At 43.8% G+C, this 23,860-nt stretch overlaps 1 protein-coding gene across 6 annotated transcripts in view; it reads right to left on the bottom strand.

Annotated features, from left to right (window-relative positions):
* Positions 1–23,860, bottom strand: part of GULP1 (GULP PTB domain containing engulfment adaptor 1) — a 611,398-nt gene that overhangs the window by 162,992 nt on the left and 424,546 nt on the right. For all 6 annotated transcript variants that reach the window (XM_029605977.1, XM_029605980.1, XM_029605975.1 and 3 more), the window contains one exon: positions 7,115–7,213. In XM_029605977.1, coding sequence (XP_029461837.1) covers positions 7,115–7,213 — 99 coding nt within the window. The remainder of the gene's footprint in view (positions 1–7,114; positions 7,214–23,860) is intronic.

Genomic DNA, 23,860 nt, shown 5'->3' with positions numbered 1-23,860 from the left:
GTGTCTTGCCTTCAGTGGTGTCAGACCACTGAGTTACTGCTATTCTGCACCCCGTTTTCTATTGCATTCTTTGCCACTCTTAGAGCGAGCAAACTGGTGGCTGAGACAAGCTGCAGTCATGACTGCTTTGGCCTCTGCTCAGTGATGCCTCTACTGTGACGGTAAGCTGCTGCTGTGGATAAGGAGGTCCAAGACAGGCAAGATGGAATAGGGCTTGATTGCCTGGCTGCAGTCCTGGATTACCCACATGCCCCATAGCGAATGCCTCACACTATGCTACCCTTAGGCTGGCAGGAGGGGTCCAGTTCTTAGTGCAAGCCAACTCGCTCCTGCTGAGCAGATTCCAATTTGATCCTATTCTAAAATGCACTCTGGTAGCGGCCAGGGTACAGGTGGAACAGTTCATAATGCACCTCTTCCAAATTGGAGCCACCTCCAGCACTACTGTTTCTGGGTTCCCTGGCACTGCTATACAGTGCATTGGCAGGTGGCATTCCCCACCGTACCAATCCTACATGACACAGGCCAATGGTTTCCTGGGTCATTGCGGACTCTAACGAGTCACAGCATCTGGGGGGTGGCGACAGAGCTATTTTGGGAAACCAAGTTAATATTTTGTGCCATTTTAGGGTTTCCCCAATGAGGATGGATAGTATGGATTGCGGGACACTTATTTATGTTTTGGGCTGTGCACCACTCAAAGAAAGGTACCATGAGTGTGCACTTGGGTTTCCCACCCGTGATATGATAGTATGATGGCTGGGCAAAAGAGGAATGCATTGGGACCAGCTCATCCCTCTTCTGCCGTGACAGGTGGTTAGATCGGCTCCTCAGGAGGTGCTCATTATTCACATGAGAGGCAAAAGCCCCGCCAACCCTACAGAAGTGCACAACCCCCGCTCTCGAGTGCTCCAACCACGTGGGACAGGCCCCGGACCAATCGGAAACCAGAAGGCAGAAGAAAAAACCGCGCCAACTTTAAAAAAGTGAAAAAAGAGAAGGAAGTGACGAAACAACCTAAGGAAGCCAGGTAAGAGCCCTTTAAATTCGGGCTCTCCATCCCGGCGTCACGTGACAAAGGGGCCTGCCCCTTTGTATGCCCCTTCATACAGCCCCGAGACCCGACCTGTCTCTGCAGCACTCCTCTGATCTATCTCCTTCTGAGTTTGATATCTTGCATCTCCCACACCGACCAAACGCCAGTTCATTTGAGCCTAAAGATAAGCAGCATGCTCATCTCAACCATTCCCACCATACACTACCGCAGGAGACTTACAACATCAAAGCTTGGCAACTCAACCACCCAGCAACAGCAACAACAAAAAAGACTGATTCCCATCATGCTCTCACCTCTCAACCAGCTCCTGGGTCTTACCCTATTCTCCTTAACTCTACTGAATGCTCAATCACTCGCAAAAAAACCCCATCTCTTATATGACTACCTCATGGATGAGCAGCCAGACCTGTGCGCCATCACAGAAACATGGCTAAAACCTGAAGACACGGTTCTCCTCAATCAACTCCCCATACAAACCTTCGACATCTTCTCCGTCCCCAGATTGAAAAGAAGAGGAGGCGGCCTGCTACTCGCTGCCAACAAAAAACTTGGTCTGTCGATACATTCAACTATCTCTTCACATTCCTTTGAATTCTCAGTTTTCAAATCCTCTCAGTTACAAATAGGCCTTATCTACGCCCCCCCTGGACTTCTCGACGCAGACCCGTCTCCATTAATAGAATACATTGTAAAACACATCAACACTGACTCACCGACCATTCTGTTAGGAGACTTCAATCTCCATGTGGACGCCACTCCTCGCTCCTCCAATTGCGAATCCTTCCTCAGCTCCCTCAACTGCATGGGATTCAAACAGCTCATTAACGAACCCACCCACAAAGCAGGACACATGCTGGATCTCATCTTCATCAACCAAAGCTTCACTCTAGTGTCACATATCGATTGTCTGCCAATTCCTTGGTCGGACCACAAGCTTATTTCTACTTCCCTCCGATACCTACATTCAACTCCCTCGGTAACACAGAAATCCACAGTCCAATTCAGAAAGCTATGCAACCAGGAAACCCTCATCTCTCACTTAGCTTCTGAGTTAACCCAAATCGACCTTCGGATGCTGACACTGCTCTGACCTCTTGGATAAAAATCACTAACAAAGTGGCAGACACAACCTGCCCTCTTACAACCAAAGTCATCAGTTCCAACAATGACAAAAAAAAACCATGGTTCACCCCACAATTAACAACATTGAAACGCGAACTTAGAAAAAAGGAACAGAATTGGCGAAGGAACCCCTCTTCTTCTAACTTATCTGCCTTTAAATCACTCATGCACAAATACAGGATCGACATTCTTCAGACAAAAAGAGACTTCTACTCTCAAAAAATCAATCACTTCATCTACGACCCAAAAGCCCTCTTCTCCCTGGTCTCATCGCTCACCAAACCACCAACCTCAACTATTCCAGATGACAAAGCTGCTACTAAAGCTACCGAACTCGTCACATACTTCGTTATTTTATTTTTGAACTTACTCGCCTCCCGTACAGACAATGTCCCTACCCAGCATCATCTATGTCCTCCTGATCCACTACTCAGCTCAAATTATTCTCAACTTTCCTCAGCCTCCTCGCGACTAACGGCCCACTTAGAGGAGTTTGAGCTTACCTCTTCTTTAGAGATAGAAAACCTTCTAAGGAAACTCAAGTCATCCTCACACCCTCTTAATGCGATTCCAGCTAACCTTCTCATAGCTTGCGCCAAAGACGTCGCCAAGCCTATCACCCAGATCATCAACGCCTCTTTATCGCAGGGCCTGGTCCCTGACCCCCTCAAACTTGCGTCAGAGTACCATCTTAAAACCCTTATTAAAAAAACCAAATCTCTCTACAGATAACCCAGCAAACTTTCGCCCGATTGCTAATCTTCCAATAATTGATAAAATCCTGGAAAGAATAGTCAACAAACAGCTCTCTGAATTCCTTGATAACAACAATATCCTCTCCCCGGCTCAACTTGGTTTTCGCAAATCCCGTAGTACCGAAACTCTTCTTTTATCTTTGTCAGACAACATTCTCATGAATCTAGAAAACAAACATCCCTGCTTGCTCATCCTCCTTGATCTTTCGGCCGCCTTTGACACGGTCAACCATGATTATCTCATCGAAAGACTATCCGAGATCGGCATCAAAAACAAAGCTCTAAACTGGTTCAAATCTTTCCTCCAGAACAGGTACTACAAAGTTAAGATCAATAGCAAAGAGTCACCACTGTTCAGTTCCACTTTAGGGGTCCCTCAAGGCTCATCGATATCCCCTACGTTGTTCAACATCTATCTTCTCCCGCTTTGTCATCTCCTTTCTGATCTAAAGTTAACCCACTACTTATATGCAGATGACGTCCAAATCCTTATTCCTATCACCGAATCACTACACAAGACCGTACTTTTTTGGAACTCCTGCCTCCTCTCCATTAACAACCTCCTGTCAAATCTCAACCTGATACTCAACACTGACAAGACAGAATTCCTCCTGATCAGTCAAGACGACACCCTTCCATTGAACAGCTCTCACTTTACTCCGCTCCCAGTTTTCTCCCCTCGGGTCAGAAACCTTGGGGTTGTCATGGATAACCAACTGAGCTATTCTGGTTTCATCAACACTACGGTTAAAGAGTGCTACTACAAACTCCAAGTTCTAAAAAGGCTTTGACCCCTCCTCCATTTCCATGATTTCAGATCAGTGTTACAATCCATCATTTTCTCAAAAATCGATTATTGTAATTCACTGCTACACGGACTTCCAGTCAGCACACTAAAGCCTCTTCAACTGTTACAGAATGCAACAGCAAGGTGTCTCACTAAATCCAACAAAAGAGACCATAACACACCAATTCTAAAGAAGTTCCACTGGCTCCCAGTCAAATTTAGAATCCTCTTTAAACTTTTATCAATCACCCACAAAGCCATATTCAACAACACTCCACTGGACCTCAGAATCCCTCTTCAACTTCACACATCTTCCCGACCGCTAAGATTAGCACAAAGAGGCACTCTACACGCACCTCCCATGAAAACATCTTTAAGTAAAAGAGCTCTATCCACAGCAGGCCCCAAACAGTGGAATTTACTTCCTCCGGAGCTAAGGCTGATATATTGCCCTAACACGTTCAAAAAAAAGACTCAAGACATGGCTGTTCGGTCAAGCATTCCCATAACTTACTAAGTCATCCACAGCTCCCACAGACTGTTCACATACTGTCGATACCCAGGACCTATGTTCATGTTTTTACTCATCCATAATAAATTATTCCCCACTCCCCCCTCCTCTAGCAACTTCCTCCCCCACGCCCCCCTCCATTAGCAAATTTCCCTACCCAAGGGCTTGATATCCCTTAAGTCCATTCACTCTAATAGTTCGTTTTCCTAGTTATGTTTTCCAAGTTGTTCACACCCTTGTTCATTGTAAGACATATGTTGTCATTGTTTATTACCTGTTGTAATGTAAACTGGAGGGTTAAGTAACTCTGTTACCTGAACTTCGGTATAAAAAAAGTTATAAATAAATAAATAAAATACATTATCTGGAGGACATTCCAGCCTGGTTCCTCCTTGATAACATAAGGAACAACATTGCATAAATCTTGTTCTTAATGCCCCACACACGGGTTGTGTGGTCAGAGATCATCCCCCATCGCCAGTTTCTGGACTAGCAGCTGTGGGGAGTGCTGCATGCAGAAGCTTATAAGCAGATTTGTAATTTCGCTTAACATCATAGAGGTCTGTACATCAGGCATGACTGGCTCTGCATCAAATCTGAGGACCTTTTCCGAAGAGAAGGGGTACATCTTTTTGACATGGGGCGGGACCGTTTTTTTGAACAGCTTGAGACAGTCCATTCACAGGGTGGTGCTTGGTGGTTAGTCCTTGGGCTGCAGTTTGTGTTGGGGGGGAGAGTCCAGGGCAAGCCTTATGGCTACCAGGACCCTATGATGGGGTACATTAACCGGGAGGGGTGTTTGATTGGAGCAGTGCATCGTATGTGGTTCACTATCTTTCAATCCGCTAGGGGGGGCTGTCTGCTGTCAGGGCTAGTTGACCCCGCTGTGGCAGTAGACTGGATGTCCCCATCAGCTGAGCAGTCACCTTGCTTGTGAGATGCGGGTTGATCAGGAATGCCTGTGAGAGACATCTCTCGGGAGAACAGAATTTTGCTTGGCTGCAGCAGGCCCCGGTTGGTACTGTCCCCCCGCCCCCCCTTTTCACAATGAGTTGGTTACAGCTACCCTGGTAATAGAAAATAAATAGTACCACATTACATAAATTCTGCTGGTGTTTAGGTGTAGAGTAAGGGAAAAAAGAAGAATTTCCATCAATATTGCATCAAAAAGGGAATCTACAGAGGAATGTTATTTATTTAAACAATTTGTAGCCTGCTGATCCACAAATCTCCATAAAAGAAAAAATCCAAGGTTGTTAGACACTTGTAGAAATATCAATATATATATGAAAGTCTAGCACAGGTATGGGTGAGGATTGTGTGAAAGCCTCTGGGGAAAACCTCATATAGTGCCTTATGAGGCTACTTGGTGCCTGTCGGGCTACTGTTATTCCATCCTCTCCAATGAAAATGTAGAATGGTTCTCGCTCATTTAACATCAACGCTTCATTCAATACCATGCGATACAATTATTACTTCTCAATTTTTTGAAGATCGTTTCAATAACATAGTTTATCCTCTGCAGCACTACAAAATGAACACACTGTTCTCTTTTAAGACATTTGGTGACACCATGTATTTATCCACACCTCGCGTTTCTCACCATCATCGAAAAAGGTACTCTGACGCACAAGTCCATTTTTGGATATCAAGGATTTTTTATTAAATTCAAAATGGCGCCTTGATGACGTAGAAGTCCATATTTGGACACAGGGGGTTCTCCAATGAGTTCAATATGGCCTCCTGATGACGTACCAGCCCATCTTTGGATATGACAAATTCAAAATGGCCTCCTGATGACGCTGTCGGCCTTTTTTGGACACATACATCATTTCCTCTAACCCGAAATCGGCGGGAATTTTTTGCTTTAAAGCTCAGCGTCTTTCTGCCGCCGGCTGTCAATGTCAAACCAGCCGGAGGAGCAGATTCAGACTGCATACGTAAGTTACAATGGAATCTCTTAATTCAATGTAACTTTTTCCCGCTGACATTTTCTGACGAGTCTAACATTTTCTTTATAGTGCACAAAGAATCTTTATCTCAGATGCACTATTGACCATCACAAATCAAGTAAGTGTCCTACCACAGTCTTCCACCGCTCATCAGTAGTTATTACATCACTTTAAGGATTGTGTTTAATATTGTTGCAGGTATTTTTGACCTTGCCGAGATTCATGTGCTTACAAGTGATTCCCTGATGAAGAATTAATTTTTGAAACATTGCAGTGTCAGGATTGGTACACTGATAGCACAAAGTCTCTATCATTCACGATCTTGGCGGTACAGCAGAGAGCATAATACAACAGACTGGTAATAGATGTTTTCTGTATACCAGCACATACCTGACCAACACTCTGGGGCAACCAATGATTATAATACATCCAACGCCTACATTGGTGAGGATGGAATAACAGTAGCCCGACAGGCACCAAGTAGCCTCTTAAGGCACTATATGAGTTTTTCCCCAGAGGCTTTCACACAATCCTCAACCATACCTGTGCTAGACTTTCATATATATATTGAGATCCACAAATCTCAGCAGGTAACAGAAGATACATAATTAAAATTAAAACAGACAGAACATGACATACATATAACATATACTAATAAGCTAAAGTAACAGACAAAACGAAATAGTGTTTACTGCAAGGCCTGACTTGGGTATCTGAGTGCAGTCAATGGCATCTGTCTGAAAAAGCCATAACAGAGGGGTTTTGAGGGGTTTTCTAAAATGAAGCAAGTTTTTTTCAAGCTCTGAGTTCTTCAGGCAATGCATTCCAGAGGGTTGGAACAGCTATACTAAAGATCTATTCTCTAGATGAGGTTTAAGTGGGTATTGTAGTGAAACATATCTTAACTGGCAACGATAATAAATATCTTACCTTTATTTTTGGTTCAAGAATTTTGACACCATAGATCGAGATCTGTAATTCAACCTTTGGGGTTTTCTGGCCTTCTGATTTTTTAATGTGTCTTGCAAACTACGAAATAGGAAAAGAACAGCAATTGATTTGACGCCATCTAATAATTTAAAAAACATATTTGCTTGTTAACTTCATTTTGGAAACCAATTTACGATAGTCTAAAATGTAGAAACTAAGCATGTCGACAGATGGCTACCCTTATCTGTCCATTTTTCCTTCCAAGAGCAATCTTTCACGCCACTTAACATTTCTGACTTTACCTTTGCTTCCGATACCACCAAGGAACCCCTGTGCTTGTCCCATATTTTCTTGAATTCTTTACTGTTGTCTCTAGCTTTCTATGTATCTACCACCCTTTCTGTGAAAAAAAAAGTCTTTATGTTGCTTTAAATTTACTCCATCCAGATTAATATCATGACCCCTTGTTTCTGGAATTTCCTTTCCATTATTAAAGAATGCTTGACTCAAATATATCTGATTTATTTGAATGCATATCATAAACCTCCTCCCTAACCTCTCCTTTAAGATAAACATACAAAGATCCTTAAGGCTTAAATCAGAGGGCTTGGGGCACATACTCTGGTCTGCCATTAAATAATCAGTAGGCAAGCTGTATTATTTAACAGGCAATTTCTTCCCACCCTCCATTCTGTCTATAATGTCAAATTTACCATTTCTCCAATATATCTGGTGTAAACTTAAATCTCACATAGAAAATAACAAATTTAAGAATCTACTTTCTCTCTAAGAAAGTAGTCAAAATGACAATTTATTAAAGTACAGTAACAGAATAGGAACTGATTTAAAATTCTGTTGATACTTAAATCCTGAAAGAATAAATACTTCCTTTTCACTTCCCTCATCAGAAATTTTTCACTTTTTGTTTTACCCACAATGAAAGATTAATTAATTATATGCCATCATTCAAAGTACTCATGCAAATTAACAAGATTATATCTCTGTAAAGGAATGTACCTCAGACTCTCTAAAATACTGAACCAGGTATTAAGCCTGGCCCATTTTAAACAAGGCATACCAAGGAATCCTGGTGCAGGGCATGTCCCCTGGGGAGAAGGATATAATGGCAGTCCTGATGGAACAGGAAGTCTCCGGACTAGAGGAGATGGAAGTAGCAGTTTGTTAGACCTGCTTAACTGTGAATTGTAATCTTTGTTGCCAGCCCTGCTAAAGGTAAGCAGGCTCTCTTTTCTCTTTTGTTATCTGAACAATGAAGTATTTTTGTGGAGAAAGCCAGAGTCCAGACTGATCTATCTTCTGGTGGACCAAAGACCAGTCAAGGTGTCAAATATTATTCAAGAGTTTTTAACAGAGGGAAGACTTGCTCAAGGACATAGTGGATAGTAAAAAAATGAAATCACCAGTGTTTCCAAGTTTAGAACTCTGTGATCTCTTATGCTACATTACAAGTCCTTGGTGTTGTGTCCGTCGCTGTCTGACGTCTCTGCTCCGCCCACCTTACCTTGTTGGCGACTCCCTCCGGGGTTAATGGAAGGCTAGCTGCTGCGGCGTCTCCAGGCCATCCTCCTCCGGCGTTCCTGGACCGGCTCGACGCTGCAAGCTGCCATGTTGACCAGATGCCTAAGGGCGTGCGTGCGCGGCCCGACTGATATACCAGCGTTGGCGCGAACCTCAGGGGCGTCCCCCCTGAGATGATGTCACCAGCTCCAGATATTCAGTTTTCGCTAACAAGATGAGTTAGCAAGGGTTCGCTTCCTCCTGATCGCCACGGATGGGATTCGCTCTCCGCAAACCCAGCTACTCTGCCTCCTAGGACTTCACTAGAGGTGCCCGCTCCTCAGGGGCCTTGCTCTCTCTTTTTCTTTGCAGATCGCAGTCCAGAACCGGTACTCGCTCCTCGAGGGCCCACGTCCCGGACTTGCTCCTGAATACCACTTCTGCTAAGAAGTCATCGCTGCTTACAACATTGTGAGTTTCCATCTATCTCTCAGAGCTTTCCCTGGGTCCAGGTACTCGCTCCTCGAGGGCCTAATGCATACCATCTCCTGGGCTGTCTTAAGAGACTATTGTGTGAGTGTTACCATCAAGGACTTGTTTCTGAACGCCGCATGCTTTGCCTACTCACTGTCTTAGTTTCTCTACAGCTCAGCCACCTTGGGATCGCTGTTCCAGTACCTGAGGAACTACAGCCCAGCCGGGCGCTTCCAGCTCACTACTGCCACCTTTGGTGGTTTACTATATTGTCTAATAAAAGAACTAGTGTGTGTGACTCCTACACTAAGCCTGACTAGCGGTCCCTCTCGGGATTTCCCCCGAGGGCGTGGTCACCTGCCACTGGTCCAAGGACCCACCCACAACTATTCTAAATAACTACAGATTGCTAAATACCAGCTTTAACAACAGAGCTTTCTGACAGATTGCTAACTCCCAGCTTTCTCTACAGAGCTTTGTTAACAGATTGACAACAGATTGCTAACTCCTCACGAAGAACACATCACTTGGTACTCTAAGTGCATTTACAAAAAAGGAACACACATACGAGGTCAAAAGAAATAGCTTTCAAACATAACTTCAACAGCCGTAAACAGTTATTTCAAATAATGAGATCCCTGCTTCAACCAATTAATTCACCTCCCATTTTAGTTGCATGTGTTGAATACAATGATTAAATTCAGTATTTCATGGGGGAAATTGTTACTGTCTAAAGAGGAAGAATTTGTATTGGATCAAGACGGCCAGTGTGCTAATGGATAGCTCCTGTGTAAAGCAGCAAAGAGGGGATGGCGAGGAGATAGGTTTCAATATTTCTCATAAGGTCAGAAAAGCAGAAGTAGAAAGATTAATTTCTGCTCAACCAGCACTCCCAGCTCTATCCTGTCAGGGCAGCAGGGATTTAACTTTCAGCCCTGGGTGATTAAGACTAGGGGATCCTGCAGTGAAGCCACAGAGACTCAATCACCAAGAACCCTACAAAAAAATACTAAGCAAAACAAAGTTAGGGAGACCCACCTCCAGAGGCTCTCTATTGGACCAGTATTAGGTGAGTCTCAAAAAGAGGGCTGGTCTAAGGAGTTCTAGCTTGACACACCTTTGCAGGTCCAATAGTCCACACAGAGTTTGTGCCATGATATAGTGCCTATTTTCCTGAACTTCCTGGATCCTGCACCAGTCCTAGTTGTCGGCTACACTTCTGGTTCCCTGCTCTGGGTCCTGGTTTTTAGCTTCACATTTGGTCCCTACTCCAGTCCTGGTCTTCTTGGATCCTGCTTCTCTCTGGAAAGTCCTGGCAGTTGCCTGCACCTAAGGGCTCAATTTGTGGGGAATGGCAGCTCCTTCAGGCAGAAGACAGTGGCTTTGGGCCATCCAGTCTCTCCAAGGTACACCCTTGCCTAGATATCATACCTCCTCACCTTTTCCAGTGGATCGGACCATGACAGCATGGACCAGCTCATAACAGAAGTTGAACTAAATGGAAAATCCTCCTGTATGCTTGAAGGACCTTATGAAGGCAGTGCATGGGTTACAGTCTCAGGGCTTCATTTACTAAGGCTTTTTTCACCATTCTAGGTCTTTGGGAATATAAACATAGTAAATAAGGCCCTCAGCTTCATGCCCTTCAGTTGAATGTGGAGTCCCTCCAGGGTCCTCCCACCAACTAAGAGCAACCCTGACCAGCCGTGCCACCTCCGGAAAAGTTTGGTGGTAACTGGGACGAGTTGCGGGGATTCCTGCATCAGTGCTTACACCAGCACTTGTAACCATTGGAATCCCTTAAAGTGGGTTTTATGATCTGCCTGCTCATAAAAAGGTCCTGGTATGGGTAACACCATTTCTGGAGTGAGATGATCCAATCCTGAACCAAACAGAATCATTGGTGGTGGTTACCATTTCCCAGACCTTCGGTGATCCAGATTAAATTCAGTTGATGGAAAGTAAGATTTTGGGGCTTCATCAGGGCAGGTGTAATGTAACTGAGTATGCCATGGAGTATAACCAGTTAGCAAATGATCTGGACTGGAATAAACCTGCTCTGCATGCAGCCCACATCAAGAATGAAATAGCTTGGCTAGAACCCCCAGTCAACTTAGTAGCTTTGTTCACTTTATGCACGGGAATCAAAAAACACTTGGGAGAGTAAAGCCGAGAGCTTTACAAACCATGGGAAGGCATATAGCCTCCCCACTAACAGAGTGAGGAGCCCAAGTTGGTTGATGGTATGAACCACTACCTCTCTGAGGTAGAAAAAGAGCAGTGCCATCAAGAGGGTTTGTGCCTCTATGGTGGGCTCTCAGAACATTTTTTAAATTCCTACCACAGTAGACCTCAGAATCAGGGTCATCCCTCAGCAGGGAAACAGATTCGCACTCAGTAGAGGGAACGGGCTGGGAGATAATTATCCCTCTAAGTATTAATACTGCCATGGTGACATCTCTCTCATGTAACTATTCCAGTCAAACTTTCCTGGAAAAATAATAGAACCTCCACCCTAGTCATGATTGACTCTGCAGCATTTGCTTTTTTTGACCTCACATTTGCTCACCATCACCAGATCCTATCACAGAAGGGATGAAGCATCATGGTAGAGACCAATGGCACACCCTTATCAACAGAGCCTGTAAATAGCAAGACTGAACCTCTTCTTTTAACCATGATATATAATCAGTAGATTCTTCGTTTTGACCTCATCAGAGCACCACATTTCCCAGTCATCCTTCCATGGCTAGAACAAGAAGAACCACATACTAATTGGAAAATACAGTAGGTGATGTTCCTATCAACATATTGTCAACAGACATATACCTAATGAAAAAGCAAAGTATATAGGGTCTGAAAATAATCCAGGCAATCTGTGCCATCTGGCACTCAAGGATAGGAGTGGACAACTGCAAAAGTATATGGCATATTGAGATATCTATGACAAAAGGAGCTGATATTCTTCCTCCCACCTAGATCATATGTCCCATACATTTTCAGCCAAAGGCAAAAATACCCTTTGGGAGAATCTATTCTTTGACACAGCCAGAAATGAAGGCCTTCCATGAATACATACAGGAAACCTTCAGAAAGGATTTATTTAACATTCTTCACCAGCAAGGGCACCCATCTTCTTTTTGCCAAAGAAGGACCTCTACCTATATCTGCCCTTATAAAGATCAGTCATAGCAACTGCCTGTGGCTGAAAGGAAAGCTCAAGGCCATTCATTATTTTCATGTTTTAATATTAATATTCTATTTTAATATGTTAAGTAGTATGATTACTGACTTCTCTTGATATTCAGGTAACCCACTGATATTCTCTGCCCTGTTTACTATATTTTATATTAGTTTTATAATACCTATACTGAGCCAAATGAAGCATTTCAGACAAAGGGTTCTTTATCCGATCCTTAAGATTAATGTCAAAATTCAGTTTTGTTATTTGCTCCAATATATGTAATCATCATTGAAAACAATTTCTTAAGCTCTATTGGAGTCTTAGAAGGCTTTAATATGTTTTAAATTAACAACAACAAAAAGATATTGTACATGTGATTTCAAGAGCACAAAGTCCCGTCTTCCTCTGGTCTTAACTTATGCACATTTATTTTATTTTGTTGGCCTTTTGAAAAGTATAAGAACCTACTGGAGAAGACTTCAGTTTTCACAATCAAAATGGCAATTGGAATTTCATCAATTCAATTTTATTGCATTATCATCAGCAAGGAACATTTTAACACACAATGCTGTTCAACTTCACTATGGTAAAATAAAAAGTATGTTTTGAGCTAAATCAATAGCTAAACATTTGAAAAATAAACTGAATACATAAGAATCTACATTATGAGATAGTCTTACAAATAGCAACCACAGGAGATTCATAAGAAAAAAAAAAGGAGTACGTATTTTATGAAGCAAATGCAGAGACCCACTGCCATGAGAAAGCAGATGTCATGTCAACTGGCCTAGTACTTAAACAAAAATGGGGAATAAAACATTGTGGAAAATAAAGTTCATTTTAGAAAGAATGCTTTGCAGCAGAACATTAGCTCCATCTACTGGTTTGTCCAGATTCTAAGTACATTCTGCTGTAATAGTCAATTACTGAAATAAAGCAGAAAAAACTTGTCATTTAATAAACAGGGGATAGCAAATTTCACTAACTTTCTTTTAAAGAGCAATACAAACAATTAATACTTTTTATTGAAGGGGATCATACTGCAGCTGGCTACTGCATAACGCTTATTTGTACCTTCTTCCAATCTTCTCACGGTCTTCCTTGATCTGTGATCTTCACTCTCCCAAGATTCCTTTATGTCTACCGCATACATGTTTGAATTATGCCATTGCCAGACTGGACTATTTTATTTGCATTATACTGTATTTAATATAGATTGTTAATATTTTTATAAATCATTTTAGATTTTACAAATTATTTTTTTTTGATATATATACATGATAAATACTGTATATTTCAGTAAAATGTTTATGTGCATATAAAAATGGGATTTAATGTGTTATGCATAAAACATTACCTCAGTCCCATGGCTTCAACACTGACATGGATAGTAACGTGAACAAAAAATACGGAGGTCAATATTCAAAGTCATTTATAGGGTCTTTCATCAAAATGCCTTATGGTGTTAACGAATGTGTTGACGTCGTAACGCATGCGATAATTGTGTTACCGCATGGTGCGAATGCAAACTTTTTGAAGGGGTAGGACTGGGGAGGGTTTTGGATGGGATTAATTAAAATGAGGGACAATATATCACCGTGTAATAGCATAATGCATACTATTACATGGTTTTAACACCAGAAATAGCAACATCTTTTTTCCTGGCATTATGCTGTGTGATATGCCTGAAACAGTCATAATGCAATTTGTGTTAAAGATTGCAAATTGCATTTCGGCCATTTCTAGGCTTGGGGAGTGGAGGAGAGAGAGCGCGCCTCTGGGGAGGCCTTCACAGTATTCAACTAGTTATCACTCTAGAGGGCCAGCTAATAGCTCAAGGTGAGGTGTTGGTGGTGGTTTAGGGGCCAGTTTTACATGCAGAGTGAGACATGTGGCTGTTCACGCAGGCCTTTCCTAACTCCAACATTACTTAACTCCCTCCAATCAACATACTTCGCTAGTAATAGCTTTAATAGCCACCGCTTATAATGTTATTATATATATATACAATTATCTGATCTTCATTTTCCTTCTTACTCCAAGTTATTGATTCCCTGTTACATGTAACTGCTTTTCTGCACCATTGTTCTAATTGTAAAGTTTATTGCACCCCTGTTTCTTGTGAACCAGCATGATGGGACTACCGTCTTGAATGTTGGTATATAAAAAAACTTAAATAAATAAATAAATAAATAAATAAATAAATAAAAAAAATGTAAACAGCACAGTACACCTTGGTGAAGAATTGACGACATTTGGAATGAGGAAAGTCTCACAAAGTTGAGATTTCAACTATGTTCTCTCACCGTAGCTTGTACAGAGTTTATCAAGCTCCTGGCAGAGGTTTTCTAAGTGTCAGAAGGTCCAGGGAGGGGAGTGTCACTGGCTTAGTACTGATGCACAATGGGTAGGTGGAGGGTGTTCAGGCAGTGCGGGAATCGCCAGCTCAACAGATGGGGGCAGGGTTCAGGGTTAGACAGCAATTAAAAAAAAAGAGTAGGTGACTGGGGATGGGAAGGATCCAATTTGCAGACCCCAGAATAATTTTTAACATTTAGGAAGGATGTGAGGTGTGGTGGGGGTGCACGGCTGGCAAGACCATTGATGCGATTAAGTGAAGACAAGGTGAGAAATCTGGCCACAGTTTCCTTTATTATTTTTTTGTTTTCAAAGTGCTTCTTACCCAAATATCTTTTGAAGATACCTGGATAAATAGCCAGATATCTGGCCACATAAGGCCGGGTAACTTAAAAAAAAACCTACCAGATAGCCATGTAAGTGTTCATATTAGCTGCAGACTGAAATTCTGCATGCTAACTGGACATTTGACTTAGCACTGATTAGTTAGGGGATTTTCTATCCTCTCAAATCCTAACCAAGAGAAAGTGTGCCATGACCCTCCTACTCACTAAGTACCATCAACCCCTCTCCTACATAATTAGTAAACCCCCCTGCATACTCAAATTCCAGACAGGCATCTGCCTGCAAATACTAAAAGTAATCCCCATCTCTGTTAAGCATCACTTTACTCACTAATAAGTATCATTCCCCCTGCACAGGCAATAAACATCCCCCCCCCCCATAGTCAGTCACTCTTCTCCATTGCTTAAGAACCCCCCCTCCACCCACCCCTTTGTAAACATCTTACTGTTCTAGGAGAAACAGAGCCCTTCTGCCCATACCACTACCACTAGAAAATGATAGCGCCAGGTGAGCTATACCACTAATAATTTGCCAGCGCTAGTGATGCAAGCAGGATAGCGCCTGCCAGGGAAGGCCCAAGCTCCTTCAAAATGGCAAGACATATTTAAGAGATTTTTTGCACCCTGATTTGCAAGTGGATAATTGCTAAGTTTAGAACTTACACATTAATGAGATGGGGGACCATCTTGCAGTGCATATTAAGATCTTAAAGGTAGATTTTAAAAAGGCGCGCGCAGGCGTATTTGTACATTCGATTTTATAACGTGCGCGCAAGGGGGTGCACAATTGTGCACCTTGTACGCACCGGGCTGCACTGCCTTCCCCTGTTCCCTCCCCCATAACCTGATCTTCCCACCCCTTCCCCTAACCTTTCCTCCCCCTAGCCCTACTCTAACCCCCCCAAAAAAATTTTATTTTACTTTTTGTGCGCGCAGGCAGGCTGCTGGCACACAATCCTTCAACACAGTGGTAATGGCTGCTGTGTTGTAGGACCGCCCCTTTAGTAAAACCCTGGGACTTACGCGCGTCGCCGGGCTTTTTAAAAATTCGGCCCTTACTGAATAGCAGGCTGTTTTTAGCATATTGAAAATGGTCTTTATGTATACTTTATTGCATGTCTCCCACTGCCATTTTAACATGACTCGTAGTGACCAACCTTTATTTTAGCACCCTAAACTTTATCAGTATAAATCAGGGGTAGACAAATTAAGTCCTGCAGCGCACAAATACATTTGGTTGTCAAGATTTCAAATGTATGAGATGTATATGCATACAATGGAGGCAGTTGTCTATCCGTGGTATACATACGGGTAGATTTTATAAATTTACGCGAGCGCGTACTTTTGTTCGCGCACCAGGTGCGAACAAAAGTACGCAGGATTTTATAAGATACGTGCGTAGCCGTGCGTATCTTATAAAATCCGGGGTCGGCGCGCGCAAGGGGTGCACATTTGTGCAACTTGCGCGCGCCGAGCTCGGCGCCCACTGCCTGTTCCCTCCAAGGCCACTCCAAAATCGGAGCAGCCTCGGAGGGAACTTTCTTTCCACCCCTCGCACCTTCCCCTCCCTTCCTCTACCTAACCCACCCCCCCGGCCCTATCTAACCCCCCCCTACCTTTGTTGGCAGATTTACGCCTGCCGAAAGCAGGCGTAAATCTGCGCTCGCCAGCGGGCTGCTGGCGCGCCATCACCCGACCTGGGGGCTGGTCCGGAGGCCTCGACCACGTCTCCTGGCCGGTGTCATGCCCCTGACATGCCTCCTGCCCCACCCCAAAATTAGTCCCGCCCACCCGACGCCCCCAACACGCCCCCTTTGCAAAGCCCCGGGACTTACGCGCGTGCCAGGGCTTGTGCGCGCCACCGAGCCTATGCAAAATAGGCTCGGCGCGCGCAGGGGGGTTTGGGGTAGGTTTTCGGGGGGTACGCACGTACCTCTTTGAAAATCTACCCCAAACCCCCCCTGCATACAATCATGATATGTTTGCAGCAACTTTTGGAGAGACCTAGAACTCATTTTTTTCCCCAAACACCCTGTCACTAAGATTTATGGACATTACTTTATTCCTTTACAGTTTCAGATAATTTTATCAGCATGACAATTTTACATGTTGCCAAATACATATAAAGATGAGTTTTAGAAGCCGATATGTGCATCAATTAGGGGATGTGTATACAAGTCGGGCTGGTGCACGGCCACGGAATTTTAAAAACCACCAAAATACGTGCATATTTCTGGCAATGCACACACATCAATTGAATTGAAAAAGGGGCGGATTCTGGGCGAGGCATGGGTTTTTTGGGTAGGGACAAGAGATGCACGTGTAAATGCTTGCGTGCCTGGGTGAGCACCCAGGCGAGTGCCCCACAAGTTTATTTGTGCTATGGTGGAAGTGTAAATTTAAAAAAACTAGCCATATCTGAGAGATTTTAAGGGTCTGGGCTAACTGGGAGCAGTGAAGGTTATTAAACTAGGGGGGTTTGAGGACCATGTTCATAACTGGGTAAACTGGTGAAACTAACAATGGCAATCACGCAAGTTACTTAGCAGAAACAGGATTTGTACGCCCACTTAAAAATAGGTGCACATGTGCGCACAGCCAGGCTATTTTAACACACGCCCTCATATACGCACGCAAGTTATGAAATGGCTGGGCATCTGGACGAGCGCCAACACACTCACGCCTGCCCTCTGGTTTGAAATGTACCTTTAAAATTATTAAAATAAATAGGGAAAGGAAAATGTTACAAAATAATAAAAGTAAAGTTACAGAAAGTACAATAGGAACAAGTTTCATATTTTGGTGCTGGTCCATATTGTGCCTCGTCACATTTACATTTCTGCTTGGTGGCAAGAAAGCAAAATTGCTTACCTGTAATAGGTGTTATCCCAGGACAGCAGGATGTAGTCCTCACGTATGGGTGACGTCCGTGATGGAGCCCTATCGCGGAAAACTTTCTGGCAAAGTTTCTAGAAACTTTTGACTGGCTATGTGAGCCTACTGAGCATGCTCAGCATGCTATGATACCTCTAGCCACAGGGTCTCCCTTCAGTCTCATTTGTAGCAGTAAGCTTTAGCTAAAAAATAAGATAAAACGTACCGAACCCAACTCCACGGGGTGGTGGGTGGGTTTCGTGAGGACTACATCCTGCTGTCCTGGGATAACACCTATTACAGGTAAGCAATTTTGCTTTATCCCAGGACAAGCAGGATGCTAGTCCTCACATATGGGTGATTAGCAAGCTACAGGTTGAGTCATATTGGTAAAGGACCAACAGCATACAATTTGTGCAATGGGCACAACAACTGGTGCACTGTTGGAGAATTTGAGGCAGCCTGAAATCACAACCGGTTGGATGTAGAAGGAGTTGGGATTATACTGGAAATAAATTCTTTAAGACAGATTGTCCGTAGGCTGAATCTTGTTGACCTTCTTTGTCTAAACAGTAATGAGCTGCAAAGGTGGGAAGGGAACTCCATGTTGCAGCTTTACATATGTCAGCTATTGGCACTGAACAATAGTGTGCTACTGAGGTTGACATTGCTCTTACTGAATGCGCTTTTACTTGTCCTTGGAGTGGAAGGCCTGCTTTTTCATAACAGAATCCTATACAATCTGCAAGCTGGTTGGAGAGTGTTTGCTTGCCCACTGTTTTTCCTGGTTTGTTTGGATCAAAAGAAAAAAAGAGTTGAGTGGATTTCCTATGGACTGCAGTGCGGTCTAAATAATATGCAAGTGCATGTTTACAATCCAAGGTGTGTAAAGCCCTCTCCCCCTGGTGAGAGTGAGGTCTTGGGAAAAATGTGGGCAAGACTATGGATTGATTCAAATGAAATTCCGTAACTACCTTGGGAAGGAATTTTGGGTGTGTACGGAGTACCACTCGGTCATGTAGGAATTTTGTATAGGGAGAGTATGTGACAAGTGCTTGTAACTCACTAACCCTTCTAGCAGATGTAATGGCTATTAAGAAGATAGTCTTCCATGTGAGAAATTTAAATTCGCAGGAATCCATGGGTTCAAAAGGAGAATGCATGAGTCGTGTTAAGACCACATTAAGGTTCCATTCTGTGACTGGTGGTCATATTGAGGGTTTAAGGTGAATCAAACCTCTCATAAACCTACTGACAAGGGGTAATGCTGAAACCGGGCCGTCTCCTATCCCCTTGTCGTAAGCTGAGATAGCACTCAGATGTACTCGTACTGAAGTAATCTGGAGACCAGAGTCTGAAAGGTGCCAGAGATAGTCTAATAAAGTTGACATAGGGTAGGAAAAAGGGTCTATACCTTTTTGTGTGTAACATATGGTAAATCTTTTCCACTTAGAAGTATAGGATTTTCGCGTGGAAGGCTTTCTTGAAGCTACAAGAACTTGAGAGACATTAGTTGAAAGATTGAGTGATTGCAAGATCAAGGTTTCAACCTCCAGGCTGTTAGAGATAGGGATTGAAGGTTGGGATGGCGCAACCGACCCTCATCTTGAGTTATGAGAGTGGGTGTTGTGCCCAGGTGAATTCGGTCTCTGATTGAGAGATCGAGGAGTATGAGAAACCATACTTGTCGAAGCCAATACGGGGCTATGAGTATCATGGATCCTTTGCCCTGTTGTAGCTTCACTAGAGTCTTGGTTAGTAGCGGTATCGGGGGATACGCGTATAGAAGACCTGAATTCCAAGGGCAAGCAAAGGCGTCCTTGGCTGACTGGTTTCTCTGTTTGTGCAGGGAGCAGAATGCGTCCAATTTGTTATTCAGCTGGGATGCAAAGAGGTCCATTGTTGGTTGACCCCAACGTTGAAATATTCTGGTCGCTACTAAAGGATCCAGGGACCACTCGTGAGGTTGGAACTGATGACTGAAGCGGTCTGCTACTACGTTGTGAATGCCCGCCAGATAAGTGGCCCGGAGAAATATGGAGTGTGTCAGGGCCCAGTCCCAAATCTGAACAGCTTCTTGACAAAAGAGATACGAGCCCGTACTTCCTTATTTGTTCAGGTACTACATGGCTACCGTGTAGTCTGTTTGTATCAGAACAGTTTTGTGTGAAAGACAGTACTTGAATTCATGTAGCGCATAGCGTATAGCTTGAAGTTCCAGGAAATTGATTTGAAATGTTGCTTCGAGTGTTGCCCAAGTACCTTGAGTCTGGAGGTTGTCTATATGTGCTCCCCAACCCAAGGTGGATGCATCTTAGTTAAAGTTACTTGTGGTACTGGCTGTTGGAAAGGATTTCCTACGAGCAAGTTGTCCATGTTCCTCCACCAGCGGAGAGATAGACGTAACTGGAGGGTTATTTGAATGTGATGTGACAGTGGCTGACTTGCTTGGAGCCATTGCGATCTCAGCGTTCATTGAGTTACTCTCATGGTTATTCTGGCCATAGGAAATATGTGTACTGTGGAGGCCATTTGGCCGAGTAGAGCTGTCGCCCTGCTCTGTGTATGCAGATTTTTTGCTAAAGTCAATAGACTCTTTGTGCGGCCATTTGGAAGGAAGGCTTTGGACACAGTGGTGTTCAACTCTGCACCGATGAACTGTAGAATTCGGGATGGTAGAAGATGGGATTTTTGGTTGTTTATTAGAAATCCCAACGAGCGAAGCAGATTGATTGTGTATTTTAGTGAGTTGAGTGTTCAGTCTCTCGATTGGCTTTTGATGAGCAAGTCGTCGAGGTAGGGGAATACATGGATGCTTTGTTTGCGTAAATGAGCCGCTGCTACAGCTAGGCATTTTGTGAATACTCTTGATGCTGAGGCAAGACCGAATGGCAGAACTTGGTACTGAAAATGTTGCTGTCTCACCAAAAAGCTTAGGAACTTGCGATAAGGAGGTAATATCGGGATGTGCGCGTATGCGTCTTGAAGATCCAGAGAACAGAGCCAATCTCCTGTTTGAAGAAGAGGAAGCATTGTACCCAAGGATACCATTCTGAACTTTTCTTTCCGTAGGAACTTGTTGAGTTGTCGAAGGTCTAATGTGGGTCAAAGGCCTTCTGTTTTCTTTGTAATTAGGAAATACCGGGAATAGAATCCTCTGCCCTGCTGAGGTCGGGGTACAGGTTCTACCGCCCTGGCTGTCAGTAGGGTTGACAATTCTGTGTGCAGAAGTGTGAAGTAATGATGATGACTCCAATGTGGTTTTGGTGGATTGTCGTTTGGTACTCTGAGAAAATCCAGATGGTAACTGTGAGATACAATTGAGAGTACCCACTGGTCTGTGGTGATACTTGTCCACTGGGAATGAAATTTTGATATCAGACCTCCTTACAGGAAGGTTCGGAAATGTGTTTGAGGAGTGACTGCTGTTCTCCGGCAATGTCTCAAAATCCTGACACAGGGCCTGTCTGAGGAGGTTCAGTTCTAGGGGCTCTAGGTTGCCTCGATTGGCTCCATTGAGGTGGTTTTGACGTTCTGCCATGGTTTGCCGGAGGATAGTATCGTCGTGCTTTATAATAGGGTCTTCTATAGTCTTTTCTTGCAGTTCTTCGATACAAGTTTGTGTTTCTGGTGGAACAGAAGAGAGCTGTTTCCAAGTTTCAGAATGCTCCTTTAGCTTTATTACAGCGTCCTGAACTTTTTCTCCAAAAATATTGTCTCCCTTACATGGGAGATCAGCCAACTTTTCTTGTACCTCTGATCTAAGATCTGAAGCCTTGAGCCAGGCCCATCTGTGAGCACTAATTCCAGTTGCAGCCATTCTGGATGATTTTTCAAAAGTATCATAGGCCGCACGGACTTCATGCTTTCCAGCTTCTAAACCTTTGTAAATGATATTGTTAAATGAGTCCTGATATTGTTGAGGAAGTGAATCTGATAATTCTTGTACTTGTTTCCATAAATTACGCTGGTACTGAGACATAAGTGATATGATGCAATCCTGGAAACTAGCATGGACTCTTGAAACATTTTTCGACCAAGTGTGTCCAAGAACTTTTGATCCTTTCCGGGAGGCATAGATGAGCGTGGCCTGATTCTTTCGGATTTTTTCTGGGCAGATTCCACCACCACAGATTGGTGTGGAAGCTGAGGTTTCTGGAAACCTGGAATCTGTTGCACCAGGTAAGTGGCGTCAGTACGCTTGTTGACAGGTGGTATAGTACAAGGATGCTCCCTTAACTGTTGTTGCAGTTCCACCAGGACTTCATGCACTGGTATTGCTATGATGTCTTTAGGAGGATCTACGAACTGAAGAACCTCTAAGGTATTTTGTCTGATGTCTGCTTCTGTTACCAATTGAAAAGTAATGGTATTTGCCATTTCTTTTATGAAATTAGAGAAGGAAAGGTCCCTCTGGTTGTAATTTCCTGGTCTCCTGTGGAGGGGATGGATCAGACAATATGTCATCGGAGGAAGTGTCGGTGTCTCAGTCATCCCAGATGTCTGGAGAAGAATGCCGTGGAGGAGTATGAAATGTTGGTACCGAAGGCATCGATGGGTTTATCGGTAGCACCGATGGAAGCAGAAGAGAAAAAGTAGTTCTCGGTTTGGAAATCCCCGATGGCCCTGGAAGTGGATCGGGCATCGGAGATGGAGGCTCTGCACCTGATGGTGATGGATGCACCGGTAAGGTATCGATAATGGTATCGAGCTTAGCTAGCATCGGTGCCAGTAGAGAGAGATCCAGCAGACGGTTGTGTCGGCATCGGTACCAGTGAAGGTATCTGTGTCGGAGCCGGTAAATTCATCGGTGCCAGTAGTGGAATCGGAACCGGTGGAACCGGCATCGGTGTTGATATCGATGCTGGCGTCTGAATCGATGGCATCTCAAAGCTTCTCAGACTGCCTGGCAGATGAGCCCGTCCAGTTCCACTCTAATAGCTGGTGAAACCAGAGCAGCTATAGGGGGAAGCAGTGAAGGCCCAACCGGCATTTCCACAGAGCTCTGTGGAAGCTCGGTACCCTGCACCGGGATCAGTGGGGATGGCCTGGGAGTGCTGGTCTTCGAAGGCTCCGATGAATCTTCTGACGTTTCTTTAGTATCAGCTCGATGGAAAGCGGCTGTGCACCGGAGATTGCGTTCGGATTGGGAGTCAAAGCACGACGATGTCGATGTTTTCCCGACATGTTCGCCAACCTTTTTTCGAGTATTGAAGTAGATTTAACGAATGACCAAGGAGTCTGTGAAATTCGATCGCTTTTTCATCGGGACGGTGTTTTGTTTTTATTACTAACTTTTTTGCCGCTCCGGCCGGAGATGACTGTGTCGAAGTTGAAGGCAGCAACTGCAGATGAAAAAGATGCTCAATTTTCTCCATACGAGCTCGCCTGCCCTTCACTGTCATCTCAGCACACTGAGGACACGTCAGAACGTCGTGTTTCTCACATAAGCATAACACACATTCCGTGTGTGGGTCCATGATGGACATAGTGCGATTACAATTCAGGCACTTTTTAAACCCGGTCGCCATTGTATAGGCCGGACAGCCGTCGACGGCCTTTTGACTAAATGTTTAGTCAAAAACGGGATCGAACGAAAAATTTTTTACACCGAAAGGTGTAAAAGGGAGGCCCCTATTGGAGGGATAACTTTTTATAACTTTTTTCAAAACTTTTTCCGCAAAGGGAATAAATGTGATAATTACCACAGAGGGCTCTCTAACTGCGAAGCTAAAAGCAGTGTGGAAAAAAGAAGACTGAAGGGAGACTCCTGTGGCTTGAGGGATCATAGCCTGCTGAGCATGCTCAGTAGGCTCACATAGCCAGTCAAAAGTTTCTAGAAACTTTGACAACGTTTTCTGCGATAGGGCTCCATCACTGACGTCACCCATATGTGAAGACTAGCATCCTGCTTGTCCTGGGATAAACCACAAATTCTGTTGCTAGAGCTATACATTTCTTCTGCTTTTCTTGCTCTTTCTTTTGTGGGAAGGC

The sequence above is a fragment of the Rhinatrema bivittatum genome, chromosome 6, assembly GCF_901001135.1.
Source record: "Rhinatrema bivittatum chromosome 6, aRhiBiv1.1, whole genome shotgun sequence".
NCBI lineage: Eukaryota > Metazoa > Chordata > Amphibia > Gymnophiona > Rhinatrematidae > Rhinatrema > Rhinatrema bivittatum.
This window is presented reverse-complemented; position numbering and strand designations above follow the sequence as displayed.